Source organism: Eucalyptus grandis, chromosome 3 (assembly GCF_016545825.1).
Source record: "Eucalyptus grandis isolate ANBG69807.140 chromosome 3, ASM1654582v1, whole genome shotgun sequence".
NCBI classification, from domain to species: domain Eukaryota; kingdom Viridiplantae; phylum Streptophyta; class Magnoliopsida; order Myrtales; family Myrtaceae; genus Eucalyptus; species Eucalyptus grandis.
In genome coordinates this window covers 39991503-40017653 of record NC_052614.1, presented here as the reverse complement: position 1 = coordinate 40017653, position 26151 = coordinate 39991503, and the positions used below count along the sequence as shown (strand labels likewise).

General features: G+C 39.0%; 3 protein-coding genes across 7 annotated transcripts; all 3 read right to left on the bottom strand.

The window, feature by feature from the left end:
* Window positions 1-1005: 1005 nt before the first annotated feature.
* LOC104415275 (probable boron transporter 2) lies at window positions 1006-5857 on the bottom strand. Of its 4 annotated transcripts, XM_039308944.1 has the most exons (15): window positions 5725-5853; window positions 5475-5558; window positions 5313-5388; window positions 4978-5182; window positions 4804-4886; window positions 4415-4607; window positions 4154-4292; window positions 3786-3951; window positions 3292-3458; window positions 3022-3195; window positions 2854-2949; window positions 2577-2714; window positions 2069-2388; window positions 1698-1965; window positions 1006-1499 (listed from the first exon to the last, which is right to left on the bottom strand). In XM_039308944.1, exons 4-15 carry the CDS (start codon window positions 5079-5081, stop codon window positions 1227-1229), a joined length of 2121 nt encoding a protein of 706 aa, XP_039164878.1. In that variant the 5' UTR covers window positions 5082-5182; window positions 5313-5388; window positions 5475-5558; window positions 5725-5853; the 3' UTR covers window positions 1006-1226. The 4 variants fall into 4 exon arrangements, with proteins under 4 accessions (XP_039164878.1, XP_039164880.1, XP_039164877.1 ...); XM_039308946.1 differs by lacking the exons at window positions 5313-5388; window positions 5475-5558 and having other exon boundaries at window positions 5725-5857; XM_039308943.1 differs by lacking the exon at window positions 5725-5853 and having other exon boundaries at window positions 5313-5716.
* A 4321-nt stretch (window positions 5858-10178) lies between these two features.
* LOC104415276 (probable inactive DNA (cytosine-5)-methyltransferase DRM3) lies at window positions 10179-19174 on the bottom strand. 2 transcript variants are annotated; one of them, XM_010026544.3, is made up of 12 exons: window positions 18855-19174; window positions 18545-18631; window positions 18379-18474; window positions 18166-18288; window positions 17109-17205; window positions 16775-16833; window positions 15331-15441; window positions 14958-15057; window positions 13661-13773; window positions 12760-12862; window positions 12052-12131; window positions 10179-11748 (listed from the first exon to the last, which is right to left on the bottom strand). In XM_010026544.3, exons 3-12 carry the CDS (start codon window positions 18379-18381, stop codon window positions 10360-10362), a joined length of 2178 nt encoding a protein of 725 aa, XP_010024846.2. In that variant the 5' UTR covers window positions 18382-18474; window positions 18545-18631; window positions 18855-19174; the 3' UTR covers window positions 10179-10359. The 2 variants fall into 2 exon arrangements, with proteins under 2 accessions (XP_010024846.2, XP_010024847.2); XM_010026545.3 differs by having other exon boundaries at window positions 18379-18468.
* A 1885-nt stretch (window positions 19175-21059) lies between these two features.
* On the bottom strand, window positions 21060-26151 carry LOC104415277 (YTH domain-containing protein ECT4). The gene is made up of 8 exons (XM_010026548.3): window positions 25793-26151; window positions 24734-24795; window positions 24438-24579; window positions 24272-24345; window positions 23670-24149; window positions 23030-23557; window positions 22640-22852; window positions 21060-22202 (listed from the first exon to the last, which is right to left on the bottom strand). Exons 2-8 carry the CDS (start codon window positions 24779-24781, stop codon window positions 21582-21584), a joined length of 2106 nt encoding a protein of 701 aa, XP_010024850.2. The 5' UTR covers window positions 24782-24795; window positions 25793-26151; the 3' UTR covers window positions 21060-21581.

Here is a 26151-nt window from a genome sequence, read left to right as displayed (position 1 = left end):
TGAGCAATTTATGGTTGTTTCCAGCCCCGGAAAAAAAAGAAAAAGAAAAGTGTGATATTGTAGTTGTTGCTTATATCTGAAGAACCGGCTTATGATGAAAGTAATAGTCTTGCTAGGGAAGTGGAGTGTTTGAGTAATAGTCTTGCTAGGGAAGTGGAGTGTTTGTTGAACAAAGTTCGAAAAAGCTGGAAGTTCATGCACCCTTTCACTTTCCAGGCTAATTCAGTCTATTATCAGTTATTTCTTCTGCTAGATTGAGTGAAATTGTGTGGCCGACCAAAAGGAGTTGCTTAGATTCAACTTCTGCAAAGGGAGTACTTTTTTCACTTCACCAGTGACACTGCAGTACAAAGTGATTAAGATTCTGCATGCCAATCTAGATGAGTGACCCCATTAAGATGCTACATAGATCAAGTGACATGGACCCCTTGTGTTGCTTCGTATAGACGGAGGGTGCATGGGAAGAAACATGGCCACTACTTTTTACTTTCATTCACTATGATATCTATGATTCAAACTCCAAATCATTCCCTCTTGGTCCTCTCACTGCAATGAAGACTTTCTTGTTAGCCTCGGATGGTGGAACTTCTGGATCAACGGGACATTTGCATTCCCCGGCCCTCTTGAGAAAATCAGGACATGGGTGCTTGATTCAGAGGCCTTCTCCGTCAAATGATTCTCTTACCGGTCACTATCATCATTTTCTCTGTGTGGTCTCCACTAGATACTTCACTGCATTATGAACTTGGGGCTCTGAGTGATTTCACTTCTTCGACTTCTTAGCATCGTTACCGACAATGTCCGCCATTTCATCTGTCGCGTTCTTTCTCTCCACTGCAACAGCAAAACGTCACCCTAAGTCTTCCCATTGTTACAAATAAGTGCATTGTATCATGTAATGGGACATCGACCTACGTATTCTCAATCCTCATTCATCCTATTATGTGTTGGTGTTTGGAGAAGGGGTTGCCTTCTCTCAACTGTTTCTCTCGAAGTCTGAAAAAGTACTGCAGAAATAAAGGACACTGATATTTCATCATTAACACCGATCCCCGGTTACAGATTTCCAGCAGAAGTGAATATTGACGCCAAGATATGTTACAATTACTATTGACGAAGAGGAGAAATCTATTTAAATAGAGCTACGAAATATGTTATGGCAGGCTGCATGGTAGCTTCTTTTTATGATCTACTACTACTTATTGTATTGATAATCCATGTAATCCCTAGCCAGTTTTCCCTAAATTCGATGGTCTGGTCCTTGGACTGGAAGGACTTCTTCCACTGAGCTGAGGACTTTGATCCCCTCGCAGTTCACTGATGCGTGGGCTGTAAATCCGAGGGCTCTGGATGCCTTTTAACTCTCTAGACGGTGTTGCGCAGGAGCTAGTTGCCTTAGAACTGCCGGTGCGCCTGATCTCGCCCCTGCTTCGAGTAATCATACTGTCTAAAACCTCTCCATCGTCAGCAAATGATGTGGCCCTGCTCATCCTTCGTTCCTGATATGACAACGGCACATCAAATGTCCAAGAATTAAAAGCTATCTTGATTCTCGACTGGTTCAGGATATAGAGAACATTGCAAGACCGTTTAAAGTGCTCGAACTGCAGAGAACTTCCCTCAGAGGCACGTGATGTACTTAAGTGGAAGATCTAAATTTGACATTATTAGGCAATGAAGTATAAATAGTACTGTACCGGTGAAAGATGGAATGATACGGCAGGCGCCTCTACATACTCTGCAGCATCTAAATCTTGAAGGTGGGCCACTTTGAAGAACTTGGGCAAAATGTATTGTCTCACTGGAACTAAAGCCATGATCATCAGTGGGAAAAGTACCCCAGCGAGTGGAACCCACGTAATCCCAAAACAGACGAGCAAATACGAGGTCTGGAATAATGTGAAAACCACGATTGTCTTGAAGGGTACGGTTTCCACGAAAGTAGCATGATACTCCTCCAGCACTCTGAAGAAAACGATTTAGAAGTGAGAGCAGATAAATATGTGCAGTTCGAAAAATATGCAGTGAAAAAGATTTAATCTGAGAGGAAGATCTGAGAAATAGCTACTTGTATCTTCGGCTTGGAGCAGTGAAAAGCAGTAAGATCCTCTCCCAGAACTGGTTACCAGGAAGGTTTTCAATGGCCATGAAGGCAAAATAGCCCCACAGCACTGAGGTTGGGATCTTCTTCAGCAGAGGCATGGCTGCAACACATCCACCAACCATTGCAGCTTGAAGCAAGTTACTGAGCCTTTGTTCTTTCACCTCCACTGGCAATAAATCATCGATTTCTTTCTCAACATCAAACACAGTTTCATCAACGGGGGCATCCATGTGCCCCATGCTGGAAGCCATTTGAATTGTTGAGTCCTTCAAATCCTTCAGCCCCTATTTTACAGTAGAGTGATCATTTGTGAAATAAATATCAAGATTTTCAATCACAAGTCTTCTACTAGGAAGTACTCTGATGCTAGCAAGAAGGGTTAAGCTCTTTTCTTTCAGTAGATTGGACACTTAGATACAGGTAGAGGTTGGATTAGGTTCAATCTAAAAGAACTGGTGTTGTGTCATCTTACCAGAGTAGATGGTGCCTGGTAAAAAAGTGGGGTCTGCATTTGTTGGTAGGCTTCCTGCATACTTCCGTAGACTTGCCCCATACTTGCATTCTTACCCATGCATTTACGGGCAGTCGATACAAGCCGATTCCGAAGTAACTGCATAGCATAAACATATTGCAAAAAGCCTGACATTAAATAACTTCAATGCCAATCAACTAACCATAATAGCATAATCAAAAATGGATCTGGGTACATGACCACTACTTCTACAGCAGAAGCTGTAAATGGGAGGTACCTGATGCTTAAGTGTAGCTAAACTTTTCGTATGCATGGGGGACTGTGGTATGACACCATTTGATGGAGGGATCCCCAGAAGACCGCATAGTATTGTCTGTCATGCAATTAAGCAAAGAAGATAAGAACTTTGGTAGAAAGCAATGATATAGCAAGTCAATCTTCATACCAGAAACCCCAGAAGAAGTAGATCGTAGTGGAAAGAAGATGGTTTTCTCAAGTTAAATTCCTTCTGCTGAGCAAGTTGGGAAGCTACGCTGTGGTCAAAATAATAAAGCACCGCAATCATTGTTGCCGGAATAAAAGCTCCTATGATATAGAGCACAGGTACTTTTACCATGTCCTGTCAGTCATTACATGAAAAAATGTATCACCTAATCGATAGAGTCCAAATAGGATAACAATAATAAACATAAGTAGAATATCTAGTTACTCATACCTTTATAACACCCCAATTCTCATACGCACCAGGAGACCACGGATTTGGACTGAAGAGGCGCCTTGGTATTCCTTTGGGAATACTTCCAGCTGGTGCATATGAAATTGCTGTCCAGACCAGAACCATCAATGGCACGCCATAATCCGCAATGAAGCCTCGAAGCGACCCTGTAGTGGGTTGAGCAAAACTTACAACCTTGATTAACTTTAAGTGTGTTAACTAGAAAGATATGCATTTTAAGACTAATTTTCAGAGTGCAATAACTAGAATCCATGTAAATCATGACTGGTTTTTAAGTCCCGTTATAACATGACATTGGACTGACAGAAAAGCAGAATTTCCATTTTAATATATTTCATAAGTAAAAGATAGGCCATAGGATAAGGTAAATGATTGCACGCAGAATAAATGAATTTTAAACTGTGTATGTAGTCTGCACAGCACAGAATGGGACATTTGTTTCACATGAGACCTTTGAGGTTTCAGAAACTTGCCAGATCCATATTTCCAAGATCTTGCTTTTCTGCTTCTTAATGCTGTAAGCAGAAGCCCAAATGACAAGACCAAAGCAAACATGCCATTTGCAAATCTCCATGGGGGTTGGAATTCAGCAAGACTGGGATTTTCTCTTTCAGGTAAGCGAAATTCATCGACCAGCCCCTGAAAAGTAACAAAATGCCAAATTGACGTCCAGCTTGGCAAGATGCATAGGGTGCAATTCCAGGGACTTCATGAATAGCACGCAGCACTCATAATATGTTGGAATAAGCTGATTGAAACCTTAATTCTTTTTGGCCAGAATCAAATCTTCATCATCATTGAAAGCTTAAAGACAGAACAAACTGACGGATATTTGACTCACTTTGATAGCTTGCTGCATAAAAAGCATCGCTATAAGAAGGCCAAATAATTCACCAGCGAGACGAGTAAACCTATTTATGATTGAACAAGCTCCAAGGACAGCTAGTAGAAACAGTAAGATTGCAGTCCACACGCATACCCTGCAAGTTTAAAAGCTGAACTAAGTTATGTATCGCAATGAAAAAGGTAATTATAAGAATAAATGATGCCTAGCAGAGTTTAAGATCGGATATTATTTTTACAGGAAAGAGCAGAACGGTACCATCCAGTCCACGCTAGAAAGAGCTTTGGTCCCAATTCCGGTCTGTCTTTAGCAAAGTTAAATAAGAAGGTATACATAATTACAGTTGGCTCTGCCACTCCAAGAATTAACAATGGCTGGCCTCCAACAACAGAGTGTATTATCCCGCACAATGCCGTAGATGCTAATGTTTGAACAGCCGTCAAAACTCCATCTGTAGATTGAAGGAACTCTATTAAATATTCTGAAGCATAAGCATGTAGATATCCACATAGAACAGTGGCCCAGCAGCAGTAGCAAAATCAACGCAATTAAGTATTTTTTGCTTAAGTATTGAATAAGATGAAAAATTCAAGGACTACCCAAATCTTGCACAGCCCTTAATAAAATATTTTGCTACACAATTTTACCTGTGTTCCTTTCCAATTGTTCTCCAAATGAGATAACTGGAATTGCTGAGGCAAAAAATATGTAGGTGGTGGGAGCCAATATCCTGGGGCATTACAGTATCCAGCATCAGTTGGTCTCAACTTCACTACTCGGTACTTTGATGTTCATAAAGGGTGATAAAAGAGCAAAAGTACCTGAAGCCTGCCCTGAGTCCACCAGTCCAATCTTGCTTGTAGCATAACAATCTCCCTTGAAGATCATTCTTTATCCCGCGAAACGGTACAAAGGTCTCTTCCATCTTCTTTTCGCCTTCTACTTCAGTCAGGAAAACAGAGTACCCTCTTGCTCGGAAAGAAGCAGCTCCTACAGTGGCTCAGTCATTCCGAGGCAACGCTCTAACTGAAAGATTAGCACTATCAGCATCAGCATGGCAGTCTTGGGGACATCTGACCTCAATGTATTGCAATCGAAATGACATCATGCATACAATAGGCAAATGATATGTGGAAGACCAGGCTTAGAACCTCACACTGTAAAATGGGAATTTCCAAATAACACAGGTTTTGCAGGATTGTGCTCTAGAAAGGAATACCCTTTAGCTGCATCTGAAAACCATAAAATAGAACAAGTTGGACACAGAGAAAGGTCTCGAGGCTGTGCTCCAAATTTATAGGTCCATAAAGGTACGTACTTTGAGAAGAGAGCTACATCTACGGTGCTGATGGTAATGTGGGTCGAAAGGATATCGAGCAACATCACTGTCAAGCATGCTCAACTACAGAAACAAACAAAGTGCAATGCACTAGCTTTACTAAAGGAGAATGAAATTAGGTGAGCTTTCAAGGAGTCCCGAATCAAGAAAGGATAAATGCAGATGAAAGTAGAAACAAAGAATTCAGTAAGTGGGAGAAATGTGTGGAGCACTTGCTGGCTGAAATGACCTGGAAATGCTAAAAAGAGGACTCTTCACTTTTCTGGTGTTGAGATTGCTGTAGATGAGAGAGAGAAAGAGAGAGATGGGAGAAGGATGAATCTGCCAGTGCCAGTACAGGACAAGCTGGCACTGAGCGAAGCACCTTAGTAGCTTCACTACCCTCTAGAGCACACGAGTAGCTCCTGACTCTTCCCCCCAAAAACCCAAAATAATAATAATAATAATAATAATAATAATAATGCATAAAAAGAAGTTATGTGCAATTGCTTACTACACCTGAAGAATGGGCAGAGAGCTCACCCGCGGTGAATGTGACTTGTATAATAAAGAGACGACAACACAAATTGGTCCATAAATTTTAACTCAATCTCTAATGTGATCTCTACATTTTAGCTAAATGCATAATATAGACCCTGAACTCTTAATTTGATCAGTATGGTATCTGAATTTTTGGTACATATTTAATGTAATCTTGAACAATATAAAAATATTTAATAAACATTTTCATATAGTTCAGAAAGTAAATTGAATATGTATAAGAAAAATTAAGGATCATATTGAACAATTTAAAAGTTTAGGGACTTCATTGCACACTGAATTAAAATTCAGGGTTCACATTGCACATTAAACTAGAATTCAATAATCATTTATATTGATATCCCTCTGTATTGAAATTAATGTACAATGTCATGGTCAAGTGACTCTTCAAGATCAAGGATGCGTTCGCTATGTGCAGTGTTTGGATTATGACAGCCAGGAAGTTTGACAGACCTTATAGTCGTTGTCTTCACAAAGACAGATTAGTAGTAATCCACTCAGACACCCTCACTCTTTTCCTTTTGTGTCACCTAAGTTTTCTGCTATAAACATGAAAAAGATGTTCAAAGGGTTAGAAAAAAAAAATCTAAGCCCCCGAGATTACGGGCCTTGACCACCAAGATCAATGCAGTAAAAGTCGAGTCACGTTGTCGTATGGTATATTCTTTATTTATTTATTATTTTTTTATTGCTCGAAAGCTTGGGGAATAGGAGGGCGCGGATGTCGTGGAATATAATTAAAAGAAAAGCAGATAAAACTTAGAAGGATTCGATGAATTCATCCGGGGAAGAATGTCTTCTCTACCTTGTGAACATGGAAGCGGGGGAAAAGGAAAATATAGACTTCGCCGTGGGAATCCAATTAATAGATCTTATTAGAATAAAATCACAAAAGAAAAGAAGAAGAAGAAGAAGAAGAAGAAGAAGGATTTCACCTGCAAGGAAAATATAGACTTCATCGTGGGAATCCGATTAATAGATCTTGTTAGAATAAAATCACAAAAGATAAAAAAAAGAAGAAGGAGGACTTCACCTGCATTTTTCAAAATAATCAAATCTTTCAAGGGTCCTGCCTAACGCAACCAACCCTAAAGATCCGATAAGTATGCTATGCAATGTGGGAGTCAAGTATGATTCCTTGTTGTTGTTGAGTAGATGAAATTAATTTTGTTAAAATCCGATAAGTATATTCAAGTCTTTCAACAATCACGAGAGGTTGCTAGCAGTTCACCCAAAAACTTAATGCGATGGGTTCAAAGCGGACTTTGAAGTACTAGTTTAGGAAGGCAAGATAATAGTAATTTGGGAGAGAATATTACCTTTGATGGGATAACACTAGTGATATCATATTACTATCTTTGGAATCACCCCAGAGGACAAACCGCACCACCTTATATTCATTTCAACCATGAAGATTAGTGTCGATACCTTTCATCATGACTCCAATTCACCCCAAAACAAGAATAGTAGAAAAGAAGAAAAGTGGGCAAAGGACTTAAGCCCACACCCACCAGAATATACTTGCAATTGGTACAGTGGGAATACATAATGGGAGATGATGATCAATCTTGTCCTGGTAACAAAAGTAAGCAGTACTAAAAGTTTTTCGTCCTTGATAAAGCAAAGGCCAAGATAACTTTCTTAGTTAAGCAGCAAACTATCAATGATCATAGGGATGATGTGTTTCCATTTATGATCGTCAATTCCATTGGACGCCAAGTTTGTGCTCTTCACAATGGCAAAGCAAGGACAACATTCCCCATGTAAGTCCCAACTCTTAGTCGGCTTATTTGCTGCCAAAAAATAAAAACACAACAGCAATATGTCCCCCATCACATTGCATGGACAATGATTTCTTGAATTGGATGTGATCTTGCACGCTTGTTTCCAACGATTTTCGGCTGACTTTTCCTACTCAGTAGATGAGGTAAACAATTTTCGACATAAGACAGCAATAATTCATCATGTTCAGTCGGAGAAATTGGAAAGAAAGAGTTCGATATTAACGGAAGGATGAAGATCCTCTGCAACCTCAGGCCTCAGTTATCCTCAACCATTGATCGATTGGTTGATAAAATTAATCCGCACAAAATATAGTCTGAGAGTTACATGAACAATGATTCTTGCGGATTGTAAAGAGAAGGGGAAGCTTGTGTGCTACCACTTTTCTCAAGCAGATGGAGTATTAATGTGGATTTGCTGAATGGTGAATTGATATGATTCAATGAATTGGGTCATTCAGGGATGAAGCTGGGGACATTGTTTTATAAGAGTATATACCCCATTTAGAGTCTAGTTTATTCCAAAGCGATGATTGAACTGGTTACTAGGTTAGGTCAAAAGATGATTAGAGTTAGCTCTCTTGTCCTTGTCGCTTTGTTTGAGGAAAATGCAATCTCTCGTCATTTTGTCTCGCAAACAAAGATGTTACATGTCATTCTAAATCACGAGAGAGAGAGAGAGAGAGAGAGAGAGAGAGTCATTGGAAACCACCGAATAATTGGTGTAACATCGTCCAAAGAGATCTACAGTCAATAATTTCAGTTGGCAGTCCATATCAAAAAAGAAGGAAAGTTGGAGGGGAATGGGATAAACTTCGCCTAGACTGCTCTATCGCATGTTCAATAATGATCAATAATTGTGATTAAAATGCGTGGCAGATTTTTTCGGAATCAGTTAAAAACGACGCTCGTTTTGCGCCGACAAGCCTAAATAATGTCTGGCAGGCGTCGTTTTGGACTCATAGGATAAAAAAATAATAAATAAATTAAATAAATTAAATTTAAAATTAGATTTAGTCAAAATATTTATAAAATAATAATTTTAAAATTAAATTTAGTTAAAATACTTAAAAATTAAAAAAATTAAAAATTAAAAATTTTAAAAATAATTCAAAAATAATTAATTTAAAATTATATTTAGTTAAAATATTGAAAAAATAATAATTTTAAAATTAAATTTAGTTAAAATATTAAAAAATAATAATTTTAAAATTAAAAATTTTAAAAATTTAAAAAAATTAAAAATTAGATTTAGTTAAAAATTTTAAAAAATAATTTAAAATTTAATTTAGTTAAAATATTAAAAATTTAAAATTTAAAATAAATTTTTTTAAAAATAAAAAATAATAATTTTAAATTAGATTTAGTTAAAATATTAAAAAATAATAATTTTAAATTAAATTTAGCAAAATATTAAAAAAATTATAATTTAAAAATTAAAAATTTTAAAAAAAATTAATAAAATTAATAAAAAGGGGGCCGGTGGTTGAGGAGCCTTAGCCATCGCCCCCTTTTAATTTTTAATTTTAAAATTATTATTTTTAATATTTTAGCTAAATTTAATTTTAAAATTATTTTTAAAATATTTTAACTAAAAATAATTTTAAAATAATTTTTTTTATAAATTTTATTTTTTTAAATATTATTTTTAAAAATTTTAACTAAATTTAATTTTAATTTTTTTAATTTTTAACTAAATCTCATTCGAAAATTATTTTTTAATTATTTAAATTTTTAATTTTAAAATTATTATTTTTTAATATTTAACTAAATTTAATTTTAAAATTATTATTTTTTCAATATTTTAACTAAATGTAATTTTAAATTAATTATTATTTGAATTATTTTTATATTTTAAAAATTTTTAAATTATTATTTTTTAATATTTTAACTAAATTTAATTTTAAATTTATTATTTTTAAATATTTTAACTAAATCTAATTTTAAAATTTTATTTTTAATATTTTAACTAAATCTAATTTTAAATTTAATTTATTTAATTTATTTATTATTTTTTACCACGTCGGCCCAAAATGACGCCGTTTTTGCATTATTTGCCACGTCAACTGTGCAAAACGGCGGCGTCGTTTCCTATTGATCAATAATTGTGATTAATCCAGTCAGGGACCCAAGTCCACGCAAGAATTGCCTGGGAACTTCATATTGGCAATTGGCCTCTTGTCAATTATAAAAACAGAAAACCTGGAGGAAAAGAAGAAGAAGGCCCCATCTAGCCTCACAGAAATTCCCAACACTGAACCCATCCGACCAGCTCTACCACAACAAGCACACAACATCGACGCCAAGATGACGCAAGTATGATGATATGATCTCGTTCCACAATTGGTCAAGTTTGACGATGTTAGCAGTAAAAACAAATCATCTGATAAACATTAGCAAATTGAGCTGCATATTGTTGATGAGTAGTTCAGCTAATCTTCCACATTGGTCGAAAAGTATAAAAGTCAGGCATCTGAAAACTACGACAACACAGGTAATCACAATTTGTGGGAGTGAAATCTACACTGACTAGTAAATCTAGATCACCTCTTTCTTTCCATCATACTCCTTACCCGCTGCAGAATACGGACAAACTCGTAAAACAATGAAAAGTCGAAACCTGGTAAATTCTCGCAATCCATAGATGCCTTCTGACTAGTAGAGAGAATGCATGGGTTCTGACAAATGAGGAGGTCAAAACCTCCAAACTTAGCAAACAAGTTCTCGAGCTTGCTAGTGGTCAGCCTCTGTATGTCGTCAATCTGCATCAATTCCCCAGTTTGCTGACTACTACCCCACCATCGCCTCTGAATTCTGCGTCTTGTTTCCGAGGTCTCTATGCAGACTACACCTTTCAAACGGATACCAAGCCGATGCAAAGCTACTTCGACTCCGCCAATTCCACTGAAAAGGGATAGCACGGTCAGTCCATCAGGGAACATTGACTTTAATACGGATAGATGATACCCTAACACATCTGTCTGGAAACAGTGCCTAAGGGATTCTAATCTCTCATTTAAGTTAATGTCATCGAATTGAGTATGATTTGGCGGGTAGCCAAGAATGGATTCCAAATGCTGAGGCTCCACGGGTGCCAGTTTGTATTGACCAACCCAAATAAGGTTTCGGGCTCGACAATGATGAAGGATGTCCCTTTGCTGTTCAGATGAAAGCAAACCTCGCGAATCTGTCAGAACTCTACCAAGTCTGTCACACAAAGACGACAGGCCACCTGTTTCGGGATTAATGCAGCTCAACTGTTTCCGTGTATCCCATGACGGCCACCATCTTTTTGTATGTGGTATTGCATCCTCGATAGTCATTGGCGGCCGGGGTAGTACATGAAATCTATTTTCTGTTGGAAGGTTGTGCACATAGCCTTCCTTCCTAGTCAACGCAGAAAAGTACTGACTATTCACAAATTCAGGCTCAAGCACATACAAGAACTGAGAAATTTTGGCCCAAGACTCCTGAGAAAGGTTAACGACACTCCCATAAAAGAAATATGGAGGTTTGGCTACTACTTGATCAAGACCTTTGGAAGGATTCGATCCGAATGATTTCTTTGTGACTATTTCAGTGCCACTAGTGCCAACTTTTCCTTCCAACCACGTAGATCCGAGGCAAGAGCTAGAATCATCAATAGACTCTTGCTTTGGCCTTTTCCCCTTACTAATGCCCTCAAAGTCAAATCCCCTAACATTAGATACAACATCTGGAAAGTCATCAAAATTCTCTTCTTTCGGCCTCTTTCCTTGAAGACCATCCCTGTTGGCACAACTAGACTGTGACGAGGCATCTGCACCAAAATCCTCGGTTTTTACAGTTGTGAGACCATATGAGTTGCTTCTCACATGATTCTTCATCTCTATAACATAATCTGCTTCATCATTCGTGATATGCCTGTAATTTTCACAGCCAGAAGAAGAATGCTGCCCCAAACAAACAAGACAGTGAACTCAAATATCAGAACAGATCATTAATACAAGTTTCCGTTGCATGTCAGGGACCAAGTAACGTTCAGAATCCAAGAATCAATTTATTATCCTCCCTTCAAAGACGCAACTCTAAACATGCTCTGAATTGTAAAAGCAAGAAATACAAATCCAAATTAAGAAAGTTGTGATCTACTTAACTACATGATGACCATTTAGAAAACGCAACCTTCCTTTTCGTTCGCCCAAACAAGAGGTAAACTTAAACAAAATAAAATGATCATGAGAGAATCAAATCACCTTATCTTTCTGAACAAACTTTCCAGCAAGTGGACCAGCAAGAATGGACTCAGCAAGTTCATCAATAGAAACTTCCGTACCTGAGAGAAGGATTTCTCAATGGTTAGCATGCATATGGGTTGACATGGGACAGCCCATTGAAAAATTCACTTTGATTGATACATTGACATTCAACAGGATAAGCATGCTAGCTGGCTAACGACAAAAACATTAACCTCCTGAATATTGCATCTGGTGTTATTTAAAAGGAAAGAAGATAAGTGTTGAAACATTTCGCTCCCACAAGGGCCAGATAAAATAGTTATCCAACCTTGGATTGGAAGACTAAAGCCGAGCATCAGCGAATAGCTTCCAGGGGAAAAGACACAGAATTGTGCTAGAAGTGCCCATGATTCTGGATGCTTCACACTACAAGAGTCCAGGGAGAGAACCTATAGGCTGATAAGATGTGCCCAAGAAAGGGACATCCAAATTTTGGTCCAGCATAAAATTCAGATTCAGGCCAGATCTTTAAGAAGCCCGCCCCATGGATCCCAATCGCCATCATGAGTTACGGTTCTTTCAATTTCCACCTATACTAAACTCACATGTCAAAGCATTGAGAAAGCTTCTTCTTCAGAATTTCTTTTTTTAAAAAATTAAACATGTTTATCTTCGCCTTGCTTTTTACTTTAGTACTTTTACAAATGTCATTCACAAACTGCTTACCAAATCTCTCAAATGCAGATGACACTTCGTTCTCAGAGAAACCCATTTCAAGCAACCTGAGTGTCTTATCCATAATCCTGAACAATTTCTCTTCATTACTCTCCTGTGTAAGACATTATTAAAGCAGCACCAATCAATGCCAACGGAAAAAAATAAAATAAAAATAAACTGTACCATGTCAAACATGTCAAATGTAATAAAGACACCTAGATCTGCAGCTTTAAATCTCTAAATTCCAACTTGTGGTTTCCACATAGTTCAATAAAAACGTGATGCCATCATAATCCCAATTGATTTGGTTCAAAGTTGGGCCATTATGATACAAATTATGATAATACTCAGCAACATATATCTATTGAATATATGACTAACAGGGCCAAGCATGGCACTAAAAAGTGCAAAATAACACAAATAGATGATGCAAAATGATGTTGAACTGTTTGCTGTTTAGGGAAGAGTACTCAATGCGGCTTTAAAGGGAAGAGAGGATTACTTGCAGAGGTCCTCATTGCACCAATCATACTCAGTAACCTTTGCCATAAGCATCACATTAATGTGTTAATGACTCTATGGCAAAAGAATGATGAAACCTAATTTCCTACTGTTGAAACAACTTTTCCTCCCACAAATTTATGTCAGAAATGTTCATAAAACTTATTTCAAGCACTTATCTTCAAACTTCTCCTTATGAGACATAAGATGTGGATTTATCAACCCGGGGAAAACCAGGAGTACTAGAGATGATGACAACAGTGTCAAGATTTGAACTTTGACCCAAAGTCAATTATCATGTTGAACCATTTTTTCCAAAACCCTGAGCTGTTAGACAACGTGATATATATGCTGTATATCTTAGCGAATACACTGCAATTGGGCATTTAATCTTGTATAAAACCTTCACCTCAGTATTGTCTTCATTGTTATTAGTTCTATCAGTTGTGTCCTTCCGAAACTTTTCAGTTATTTGGGCAGCAACAATGAAGTCCACCATCTCATCAACGGTTGCATTTTCACCTATCAAAACCAAGAAAGAAGTTACCTAAACAAGAAAATAACATAGGACCAGGAAATATAAGAAGACAAGAGCCATTGCTTCCTACAGAAACAGTCCAATTGTCAGACAAGTTACATACAAGAACATCTATAAGCAGAAAATGCTCAAGGATGTCATTTATATGAAACTTACCTTTAAATTCTGTGAAATGGTAAATAAATATGACTGAAAGAGAAAAAGAGCTCGTCAAATTAGCATCACATTACCAGAGAACTAATTTAAGTGCTGCAAACAAGCATTTTATTGATGAACCATCAAGAAAGTGCCACAAATTTCAAAGATTCAAGAGTTAGATGGTGCTTAATGCAAACAAAAAGGAAGAGTAAAGTCCATCTTTAAAATTGAGTCCTAGAAAACATAGCTTTGTACCATAGAATTCCGTGTATGTATACACTAGCAACATCTTCCCTTCCGACTCAGGCTAAAAATCACTTGTAATCTCCATGGCAGAGGATACCAAATTCCTGTCTTCCAGAAAAAGGCATTATCTTTTAATAATTTAGACCACAAAATTCGTGCTGTCATTGGATCTCCAAACCTTATTTCCTAATTTTTTTGTATGAGGGTAAGCTTCAGACATGGTGGGTATGCACCGCGCTTACAGGTGCACTGCACATGCACCTGGATGTGCTTGTGTGTGGGTACACAGGACATAGATAAAGATACAGGCACAACTAAAATTAAATAAAAGGTCCACTCAAAAATAGGTATTGCAGCGGTTTTATTTCTCCTTGACAAGGACTTCTATTAAACCCATAGGTGCATTAATATTGCACAATGGGAAAGTGCAACGTAAGGCCTAACGTTTTTCCCAGCAGTTAATTGACCCATAAATGTCCAATTTTGGTCAATTCAGTCCTGTAAGTTTAATAATGGTCAATTTCTCCAGGAATGAACATTTTCCAAAAACGTTGAGGAGTAAACTAAGCAGAATTAGATGCTAGGACTCAATTGACCAACTAAAAGTGTTTAGCACTTATTTGCACTTATTCCATTGCACAATATTTATTGCTAATGCACTGACATCAACCTGAAAAGTGATTACTCCATTTTCACATGAAGACAGCAATATCATGACGTAGAATAAACAGCACAAGAAATAAAACATAAAGTGACCACAAGAGTTTCAGGAAATTTTACTCACCAAGCCTAGAAAATGCAAAATCAATATCCTTTGCTGAGAAATGCATCATTTGCAAGGATGCCCTTTTTTCATCATAGACTCCTCCAACAAAGACAGATTCCTGCATGAAAGTGATAACAAAGTTAAAGCAAATTCTATTTAGTTTTAATACCATGAATAGAGGCTCATAACCATCATCACCATACCGGATCATAACAATATTGGAGGGCAAGCTAAAGTACCAAGTCCACAGCAGACTTAACATTGTATCACTCAACCATGACATTAGTAAGGAAAAAAAATCAGAAGAATCCACTCCAGATGATGATTGAAAATTTTGCTGTAACACGTATTAAAACGATAGATAGAGGCCAATTATTACTGCATGGTTTACCTCTTTTGGTTCAATAACCGTTGAAAATTCTGGATGACTGGTAGCATCATCAATATCATCGAACAAGCTATCCAGCGAATCTGAAGATTCAGACTTCGATTTCTGATTACCCTGGTTAAGACAAAGCATGTCAACTTCAATAGAGGCTGTAACATCTATAACATTCTAGACCAAATGATGAACATCATTTCACATAACAGTACTTCCTTAATCCCATTTACATCACCTTGCTGATGGAACAAGTAAATGGAGACTGGAAATTGATCTCTGACTAAAAAGAAGGGACTAATTTCCAGAGGTCCCCAAATAATGTATAGTTGACTCATAATTGACTTTGGGTGGTGCAACTACAATAGAGTTTCTTGTGCTTTTGAGTCAAGCACCATAATCTACTAGGACAGAGTCTAAATCCCATAGATAAACATTCAATGGGACATGAATGGATAGCCAGGCCAGACTATTGGTCCACAACATGAGCCCAGCATGCCCATTTCTGTGGAAAAGTTCAAGGTCTAAAAGGAATTAGATTAAGAATGCCGTATCCTTCATCCATTCTTCAAAGCTTCTAGAAGGACCAGCACTAGCAGATCCTAGAGATTTTCAGAAACTTGTCAGCTCTTCTGCCACCGGGCATCAAGGAAAGATGGCAAAAATGCATGTGCACATTTGTACATAAACTCATATATAATCAATCTTCCACAAGATTTTTTCAACTCACAAGTGGCAACCTCAGCATTTATTTTTGCACTCGTCATCAGAAAGACAAATCTTAAATACTCATTTCTAGCATTTTTTTTTTCTGCTACATCTTACAATTGAAGCTCATATTTAGTGAAGAAAAACCCCCTCCATAATGATAACTAGATAGCAATGTGAAAGTTTCAAGTTGTAATCAATGATTGATATATCTTGCTTCAAGCACTTCACAAATCCCAACATAGAATTTAAGCAATTAAAAGAATTCAATAGAGTTACCAACACCCTTGCAGTTTGGTCACAACATTTGAATTTCACCACTCATTCTCCAGGAAAAAAAAGTCATGAGTAGATTGACTTAACCCTTTTATAAATATTTGGTAAGGACTTATTTTTAGTTACTAGAAGAGGAAGTGTTCACAGAGTAATTTAGCGGACTTGTTCAAGAGGAAAGCTAATAGGGTAAAATACGAGAGAGCAGTATAAAGACGCAAACATTTTCCAAAGCTTGATTTGGTAAGTGTTCTAACTAGAGAGCATAGATTGATAGTATGCAAATAATTAAATAATTTCACTGTATTCATATGCAAAAAACAAAACAACAGACAGACAAAAAAACAATCAAGTTTTAAGCCGTTGAGCATTTAGCTAATGCTTTAGAAACTTCTCAAAGTAAAGAAAAAAATTCGAATTACTCTTTGCTACACAAAGAACAGCACATCATTGAGATGTACATTATTTCACTTACCGAATATCCTATGAGAGTCTCCAGTATCAAGTCAACAGACTGGTCCCCCAGATTCTCACCTGAATTACAGAGAAGATGCTCAAGCATCATAATGTCAGCGTAAGTATTCATAGCACAAATGCGGCATGGTCTTTAATAAATAAAAGATCACAAAGAGAGACATAAGAACTGTTCCCAAGGCAAAAGCCTGTAGCATACCTACAGTATTTAAATCTTTTTTTCTAAATTTTTGGATAAACCGTTAGGTCAATCCTTTACCATTGCTCACAGGTACCAAGAACTTTCAAATAGGATTACACATGAAATTTATAGTTATGTCTGACCGTATACATACCCCTTTCTCTAATTACTTTGTCAACAAGAGAAGGTTTAAAGCCCATTCCGATGAAAAGCGATCTCAAATTGCTTCCAGATGAACTTGCACCATCATTCTGTCACCATAAGTAGAGAGAAATCATCAATCCCAGTACAGCAAGGCTAGCAGATAATGAAGAAGTTGAAAACGTAAGAAGATCTGGTAAACAATACAGTGGATAAAATAGAAACTGAAGAACTATAATATTGTTTATTGACAGAGATTGACCTCAGTGTAGTCCTAGCGCTAGAAATTCCAACCCAAAAGCTTTAGCTTATAAGTGGAAAGAGACCACATGAATATAAAGAACATTTAGGACCCGTTGTCAAGCGATGTGGGACAATATTTCAACACATCCCCTAACATGCAAATCGGGTTACAAGCTATGCACGTGGAATTTTGACTACGCACATTCACGTGAAATTTTTCTTTTTAACCACACACTTTCATGTAAAGGATAACTAGCTCTGATACCATGTTAGAAATTCCCACTCAAAAGCTTAACTTATAGGTGGAGAGAGACCACATGAATATAAAGAGCATTTAGGACCCGTTGTAAAGTGATGTGGGACAATATTTCAACACCTAGTATAGAAGGGGCTAGGAGGAAAGAGAGAAGAAGGCCATTTATGGTTTTAGGCCTTTAACCCTGACAATCCCTTGGGGAAGGAGCTGCATTAGCAGCAACCAGAAAATTTGACATGGTCACAATCAAATAGAAGTTTCACATTCCATCGTACTTATATTTTTCATTTAGGACTCAACAAAAGTATGCTACCGCAGTACCTTACCAAAAAAAAAAAGTATGCTACTACAGTGCATTTCCTCGACAAAAAATTTCAGCTCAGTTCAGGGGAACTTTAATGCTGGAGATATGTACCAAAACAGAGTCCTAGAAGTGCAGGGGAACTTTAATGCTGGAGATATATACCAAAATAGATTCCTAGAAATGCGTAGAAGAATAAAGATGAGCAGCAGCAAAATGGCAAATGAAACAGGTGCAGGGTGAAACATATTCGTAACCGCAAGGCCGTACCCCTGTATGCCTCGGATAGATGGTCTGCGGCGGTAACTCCACATCCAAAACCTCAGGCTTTGGCTCTACATCTCTGTTTGCTTCACAATCAAAGGTACTATCCACATAATCAGGTAAGTTGCCCTACAAAAAGTCAATAAGCATATACACCATCAGCAAAATTCAACCCTACCATTCTCGTTGGACCATACAGTAAACAACTATGATACCGACCATTTTGAAGTATGACAGCGGAGGGCAACCTAGATGAAAAAGACACTCTTAATCATCACGAGCCACCGACTCCAAGCATCCTTGAACCCCCTATCACTGCGACCATGAAATCAGCTTCTTTGCGGCATGAAGCAGAATCGGGAATTGAAACAGAGTCATAACCCACCATTTAGCTCTGAAACGTCAATGTGGCATGCTCGAGAACCCGAAATTTTCACTTGTTTGAATTGCCAATGAAAACTAAACCCTCCAGCTGCAAGCAAATACCGCGAAAGTAAATACCACATGCTAAATTCGACAAATTCATCACGCAGGACTCTCCCGAAAAGCATTCGCTCCGACGCATGAAATTCACGACAGAACAACGGAGCACTCCACCAACAAGACGATAGGAACACCAAAAAAAAAAAAAAACAAACAAACAAATGCAGACTACAGCTCATTTCCGAGCTGATCGAGCGAAAGAAGAGACTAACCGACCGCACCGAAGCACGAAGAACCGGGGGGAAACGGACGATCGGACACAGGAAAAAGGAACCGCGCGCCTACAGAATGCGGATGAAAAGGAGCATGCCCGGCCGGCCGGCCCGGCGATTTTCACCGGAGAGCTCCGCGCGGAAGGCCGGCGGCGGCGTCGGCGGCGCGCGATCACGGCGGGGCGGCCCCGTCGCTGCGTCCGGCGTCCGGAGGGGCGGCGGGCTCGAGCCGAGCGGCCGGAGCGAGGCGAGGCGAGGCGAGGCGAGAGAGCGGAGCTTTTCGAAACGAAACGAGCGTCCCCGCAGGGAAACCCGTCCGCAGGAGAGAAAAAAAAAAAAAAAAAAACGCTTTACTGGTTCGGCCTACGATTCACCTCGAAATTCCTAAAATGCCCTCCACTGGAGTAGGCGGTAGCGGGTCGGGCCCATGAGTTCGAATTCTCACGTTCTCAGAAATTCACGAATTAATTTTAAATATGAATTTCGACTTCTACAAAATTAAAAGTAAAAGTTAGAATAAAAGTAAAATAGAATCGATCAAAAATAAAAAAAACTCTATTGCGGTCATATCGCCACTTCGGGCAGATTCCGTTTTGCCCCGATGGCGTCCTTCAAGTTTGATCGTACGTACGTTGGTAGTACACTACTTTTAACTGTATACGGTCCGTAGCTCTACCTGCGACGATGTCCGTAACGTGTTTAAGCGTGTCTCCAGTAACTTACCTTTCCGAGCAGTAGTAATCCGTCCGTGAAGTCCGTGCCACGAATATGTTGACTTTCGATATTGACGGATAAATAATAAGATTGTTGGAAATGATGGCGATTATAATTAGTCGTCCTGCTACAATATTATCCTTCTTAGCATTTAATAATTTACCTTAAAATTTCGTAAGGTTAAATTAATATATTTTTTCCTATCCAATTAATTAATTCCATGATCGTAACGTCCCTACACAGTTTCCAGACCTAAAGTCCCCATCGATTAATAATTACTATCAAACCATATCTTTCTTAATCAATAATAACATAGACAATCTTATGGTCAGTACTTCTCCTCAAATGTCGGTAAGTCCCCATCTTTTCAAACAGGCCCATTTAGTTCAACATTTGTAATGTTGGACTCGACCAAAGAAGGACCAAAGAAGACCCAACATTCTAGATCACATGCTTGCAAATTGCCGGACTCGACCAAAGACTTGACCATTTATAAAGACTCTAAAGTTCTTAATCAAATGCCCATTTTGCTCAACTTTAAGAAATTACAATTACATCTCCAAAGAGTTACAGCAAGTCTTCAAGTACTTTGGGAAGTTACATTTTTATAATGCAAGCATTGACCTCAAATACTACAAAGTAATTCCCAATGTACTTTGGAAAGTTGCATTTTCGAAATGCAAGTCTTGACCTCAATTACTATTCATCTTTTCCAAAGGCCATCACACGGGGAGGTTGACGACCACCGGCCAAGGGGTCGCACGCACCAACGACCGCCACCTAAGGGTCGCCCGACCTCGACAACCGTCGCCGGACCTTAGGCAACGCTAACCTAGGCAATTGATGGCTTGAATTGCGCGACCCAGGTGGCCTTAGAGTGCACAATCTAGGCTGGTTAATGACTAGACTTCAAAAAAAAAAAATTACAAAAATCTATTTTTTTTTAATTTTGTAAAAATCCATTACAAATGTAATTTTTATCAAATGACATTTTATCCAAAGTTTTCTCAATACACTTTAAAATTACAATTTACTAAACGTTATTTGCATTTCGAAAAACTCCTTTAACCCAAAAATATTTACATATTCCCAAAGACATTCTCTCAAAGTCAAACCAAACAAGGCTACCTTTTATCTCTAACTTCCGCTCCAAAATCTGGAGAATGAAAACAAATCATCTAAAATCAGAAAAGTTATTCAAAATTTGAAATGATCCTACACATCATGTTTCACTATTTTAAAAGGTCTTCAAGAGTTCCGTCACCAATATCTTGGAAATTTTAGATGTCTTTCGAGCATGTCATGATAAATGAAAGCTGGAGCCCGCTCCAACTTCTCGATCAAGATCCTATTTCCGGTCCTACCGTTGTCGCAAAGGTAAATGCCTTTGAACACAACTTCCATCGTCACCTGATCCATTTTGTCGTTATCGTCCAACAATTCTCATAGAAATGCACAGAAGCATTCTCGACATCTTAATGTACAGACATATAAGAAAACTCCTCATTTCCATTGGCTTGAGGACACTTTGTTGGCCTGGGCGGTTGACTAACCAGTTCGCAACATCAGTTCAGCAATTATACAGTCAGACTTGCTTCCATATATAGAGAGAGACAGAGACAGAGACAGAGAGAAGTGACAGAATGCTAAAGAAAGGACCTTGAAAGATGATCAGCACTGAATAAGCTGCTTCAGAAAAGCTATTACATCAATTCAAAACAACTGGTAGATCCGAAAAGTGGGAAGAAAAGAAAATCTGTTGTATCTTTTGATATATTGTTAGAAAGAAGCTAAAAGAAGCAAAGAGATTCGTCACCCACGATTCTGAAGCGATTCTGAAGCAATGAAACGGGCGCTGAAAGAACAACGACACCAATCTAAAATGGACATTTCAATAATCAGCAATGATCAGCAATAATCATGATATTGAATGCATCGGGGCTCATGACAATGGCAACCATGTAGGCATGCTCCCAGAGGGTAAAATATTTCAAATCGTGAAAATCTGTGTGATCATTTTCGTGGACCGCTTTTAGAAGCACCTTCTCTTTCTGCCTGGAGCGCTCTAGGATCAAGTGGAATTGTCCCCACAGTTAAAGAACTTGAAGATTCGTTGAATCCATTAACCTTAACAGGCATTGAACCAACAGTGACAACTTCTGTCTGCGCAATTTCAACTTTGCCCGCTCCAGTGGTACTGCCCACAGATACCTGATCAGCCTGCTTTGCATTGATGGTGAGTGAACCAATCTTCAGGCTAGAGACTCCATCGTCTTTGTGTTCCTGTAATTTCTGCTCATCAGATCTTCCATTAGTATCACTTCCACCAGCAACATTGGTATTTAGAAAGACTTGCTCAGTATCCAACATAGGATTCTTCCTTGTACTGTTTAGATCTTTCGGCTCAATAACTTTCCCTTCACGTAGGGGCTCATTGACGTTATTATACAATCTCCGTGGAGGTTCTAGGGTAGGTATGGCTAACGTAGCGCGAAAACTCACATACATCCTAGCTCTCTCTTCTTGCATAAGTTTCTGCCGACCTTCGTAGTACGTGAAGTCATCCAGAAGAGATGTCTTCAAGCCATTATTCTTAAAAATTTTAAGCATCTCCAGACCCTGCTTCTGCATAATCTGCACAAAATTCGTATCAAGAATGAGCACCATGTTTTGTTGACAATATCTGACACAGAACTATGGAAAAGAACCTCTAAGAAAATATGGGATCTACAAGCAAAAGAGTTACATGAGTGCATATGGCCAGTGGAATGTAGACAAGCAAGTACACTTACAAAAAATGCCCTCACCATATATTAAATACCTCCAAACATATATTTTAGCACATTAGTTTGCAATTGCTTTTATATTAACTGGAATCATTATATGATGATGGAACTTAGCTATGAACGAGAAAATTCATCAAACATCGAGAGAGAGATGAAACGGTTTGATAGAGGAAGAACAAGTAATTACACTACAGCCTGTTTAACCTGTTATTTGACAACAAGAAAAGGGGCCACTGACTAGCAGTAAATTGTAAATAAGATATACGGCCAGAAGAAGCCTAATACCTCTTGCGTATCCCTGCTATTAGTGACTGGCTTGTTCTCATTGTTCTCTAAGATGATATGCCTAAAGGCCGTATTTTGCACATCTTTAATGATGTGCCACTTGACAGGAAAGCTGCCAGTCCATTTATCTTGTTGCCAAAAGTCCATATTTTTATGAAAATCCACTTGTCCAACCATCTCTGCAACACCACAGAATTGACCACTGGCATTAACCTGCAAAAGGACTCTAATCAGCACTACGAACTAACAAGTCAGACTGGGGCTTGGGACATTCTGGCAGAAATCTTCAGCAAAATCCAAAAAGAAAAGAAAAACTAACAAGTATTAAGACACCTTTGACATTTGGAAACAAAAAGAAAACTGGGAAATTCTTCACAACATGTAACTCACCGAGAAAAATAAGAAGATAGGACAGTTTGTAGTTTTCTCTGCAGCTATCTTCTGTGCATCTTCATAAGCACTCTGCAGCTTCTTGTTTCCATGAGGAGTGGATGACCAAACATTATACTTTATGCTCTTGTGCACATCATCCTCACTGTATGACTTTATCACGAAGAACTTGGCATCCTCATAGTCAACACAGAAATCATCTTTATTATACTGGTCGGTATCAATAATGATGATCCCCTGTGCATTAATATCTCCTGCCTTGGTTGTGTATGCTCTCACAGCCAGCTGACTTTTAGATCTGTTGGTTCGAGGACCCCTATTTTGTTCACCCTGAGCATCTAATGGGCCACTAGCATTTTCCTGCCCTCTGCCAAGATGTAATCTTGGTCGAGGTTTTTCCACCGCACCCCATCCATAAGCATTTGAACCATAGTCAGGAAAACCAACCTTTAGCTGGTTACGGTGAGATGGAACCTTGCCACTAAAGTTATTATCTACATGCTGAATGGTGCTGGATGTGGTTCTACCCTGCACAAAGAGATGAAAATTTAGACCAGAAAAGACACTAGCAATGCAGGAACATCCTGCATGGTGGTTATCTCAAATTAGAAGTCCATCAGCAGCAAGAAATGGCACTTACCTGAAATACTCGTGATGAAGCAGAATTTGAAACACCCACAGAAGAAATGCTTCCATAGGTGACAGCTGGTTTTCCTTGACCAACATTCTCTCTCGAAGCTTCCGAAGGCCGGTTCAGAGAATTCACTGGATTGGAAGAATTTTTAGTGGAGTTCCTACTGAAGGTTGTTGATGTAGAGGCAACGTTATTTTTTAAACCTCTTGTATCAGGTCTAGAGATAGTCCCAGCCCCAGGGTTCGACAAGGCTTCAGGAGAATTGACATCCGGTTGAACAAGAATGGGAATATAGGCAGGTGAAGAAGCAGAATTATGATAAGGGGATAAAGGGGATAAAGGGTAGTAGGGTTGCGGCCCCACAAATGGGCCTTCAACACCTATCATAGCACCAGGTATGTAAGGGTTGTATGGGTTGTATGGAGACTCTGCATATCCATAGCTAGGTGAATAATATACATAAGGCAAACTTTCAGATTGCACACCCTGCAGCAGCCCAAGCTCAAGTAAGCATATTGAATGAAGAGATAAAATTCTAGCTTTATTTCTTAGTTTCCCTGACTAGAAACAGAGTGAACAAGCACAGTAAGGAGGAGGGAAGAACTTACAGTGTATTGGACATCAGGACCATCTATACCAAAAACTCTATTATGGTCCTCCCAATCATTTGGTGTTCCAAATCCTGGACATTCAGAGCCAAAGCAGTTCACACATTAGCAACCATCAAAAGCAACGGCAATTGGCATATAACAAACAGATGGATTTCTGTGTCACCTGTACAATAATAACCATAGTTGGCAGTAGGATAATACATGCCGTGATCAACAACGAACTCAGGGGCTCCTTCATTATACATTGTTTCTACTCGTTCAAAATGTGGATTGGCAATCAGCTGATTTGTTTCGGTATTTTGAATCTGGATGAAAGAAATAAGAATAAGTATTATGCGAATGCACAAGAATCCTAATAATATTGTCAGAGATGAAGGAGTGCATACTATGATAAATAGTATAAACTTTTTATTTGACATTGAATGACAGTGGCAAAATAAAGCTGTCGAGTTCAAGTACCATATAAGTTTCTGCATTCCCATGTTCATTGATATTGTGCATATCCATCCCAGAACTGCCACCTGATTAGTAGAAGACAGGATACAGAACACATTAACTGCCAACAACTTGAGCAGCAAAGAAACGGAATTTAAAAATGTCATCTTTAACCAGGCTCGGTCACACAACAACAATGAAAGCTACTAGGAGTAGCTAAGTCGCACGAGCTTCTACCAAGTCAAACAAGCATCAACAACCGGAACAAATTCCCTGAACAAATTCCCAGAGAAAAATGAATGAGTTCCACCAAGACAGTTATACTCCATGCCCCGAAAGGAAAGCCAGCACGAAGAGATACCAGAAAACTGAATAAGCATTTTGAATTGAAAAAGCTCATTCCTTCTCGACAAAGCATCAAAGTATTCCCACTAGAATCAGAGCCAGAGGGTCCAGACTCGCGAGCTAATACCAAGATTAGCATCAAGAATTTAGCAGAATTTCAGGATGCAGAAGTAGCCCTATGTGAAATGCCCGTTTGTTTTCAAAGCCGCAAAAAAAAAAAAAAAAAAACTTCCAATTACACACCAAATATTCCCACATTAAGGGAAAAGAACACAAAGACCAACAGAGGATCAAAGTGAAGAAAAGACAGACCACGTCACAAAGACAACCAACCGAATTCCACCGGCCTACTTTCCCTACACAGTTCAGACTCCTACACTGGTCCCCGAGAATTCGCCCCGAAACCAAGACCAAAAAACACACAAATCCATTACAATTCGCATCCTTTATAATCGCCGCACGCCTCAACATCACTTGCAGCATACTGCGCGAACAATACTTCTCCACGGATCTCTCAGCACCCCAATAGAGAGTTCCCATAAAAAACCTCAGAAAAAGCCCACGAAAGCAGCTCAAGAGAACGCGGAACCACGCGCGCAGCCCCCTACGCGAGCACACCGCAGATCCCCCAAATCCCGCCCGACACGAATTCGATTCGAATTCAAACCGCCCGCAATAGCCGACAATACCCCGCGCGCGCGCGCGACGACGACGAGAGAAAGGAGGAGGAGGACTCACCGGAGAGCGCGGGGGAGGAGGGCGGTCGGTGGAGGCGGAATCAGGCCGCAGCGCTCGACCTAGGAGCTCCCCGGAGGGCCGGAGGCGATGGGGGAATCGGCGACGATTCGGAGCTCCGGCGACATCTTTCCCGACCCGAATGTTTTCCCCCGCCCCGGAAACGAAGGGGAACGAAGCGAGCGGACGAAGGGAGGAAGGAAGGGGGCCGAGAAACCCTAGGGAATCACCATGAACGCGAGCGCGCAGAAGAGAGAGAAAGAGAGAGGAGAGAGAAACAGGAAGGAGAGCGAGAAAGAGAAAGGGAGAGATGCCTGCGATTGAGTATTTTGGTGCGGGGAGAAGAAGAGGGGTCGAATGTG

Coding starts and splice junctions, on each gene's coding strand:
- LOC104415275 (XM_039308946.1), bottom strand. CDS start 5,081: ATGGAAGAGACCTTTGTACCGTTTCGCGGGATAAAGAATGATCTTCAA. Junction 3,952..4,153: donor TTATGCAGCAAGCTATCAAA/GTGAGTCAAATA, acceptor GTTACTTTTCAG/GGGCTGGTCGATGAATTTCG. Junction 3,196..3,291: donor AGAATTGGGGTGTTATAAAG/GTATGAGTAACT, acceptor AATGACTGACAG/GACATGGTAAAAGTACCTGT.
- LOC104415276 (XM_010026544.3), bottom strand. Junction 13,774..14,957: donor TTTTGCATTTTCTAGGCTTG/GTGAGTAAAATT, acceptor TGGTTTTGATAG/GTGAAAATGCAACCGTTGAT. Junction 12,132..12,759: donor ATCTGCATTTGAGAGATTTG/GTAAGCAGTTTG, acceptor TCCTTCTCTCAG/GTACGGAAGTTTCTATTGAT.
- LOC104415277 (XM_010026548.3), bottom strand. CDS start 24,781: ATGGATATGCACAATATCAATGAACATGGGAATGCAGAAACTTATATG. Junction 24,580..24,733: donor GGAATGCAGAAACTTATATG/GTACTTGAACTC, acceptor TCTTTCATCCAG/ATTCAAAATACCGAAACAAA. Junction 22,853..23,029: donor CTATCTTCTTATTTTTCTCG/GTGAGTTACATG, acceptor GTCCTTTTGCAG/GTTAATGCCAGTGGTCAATT.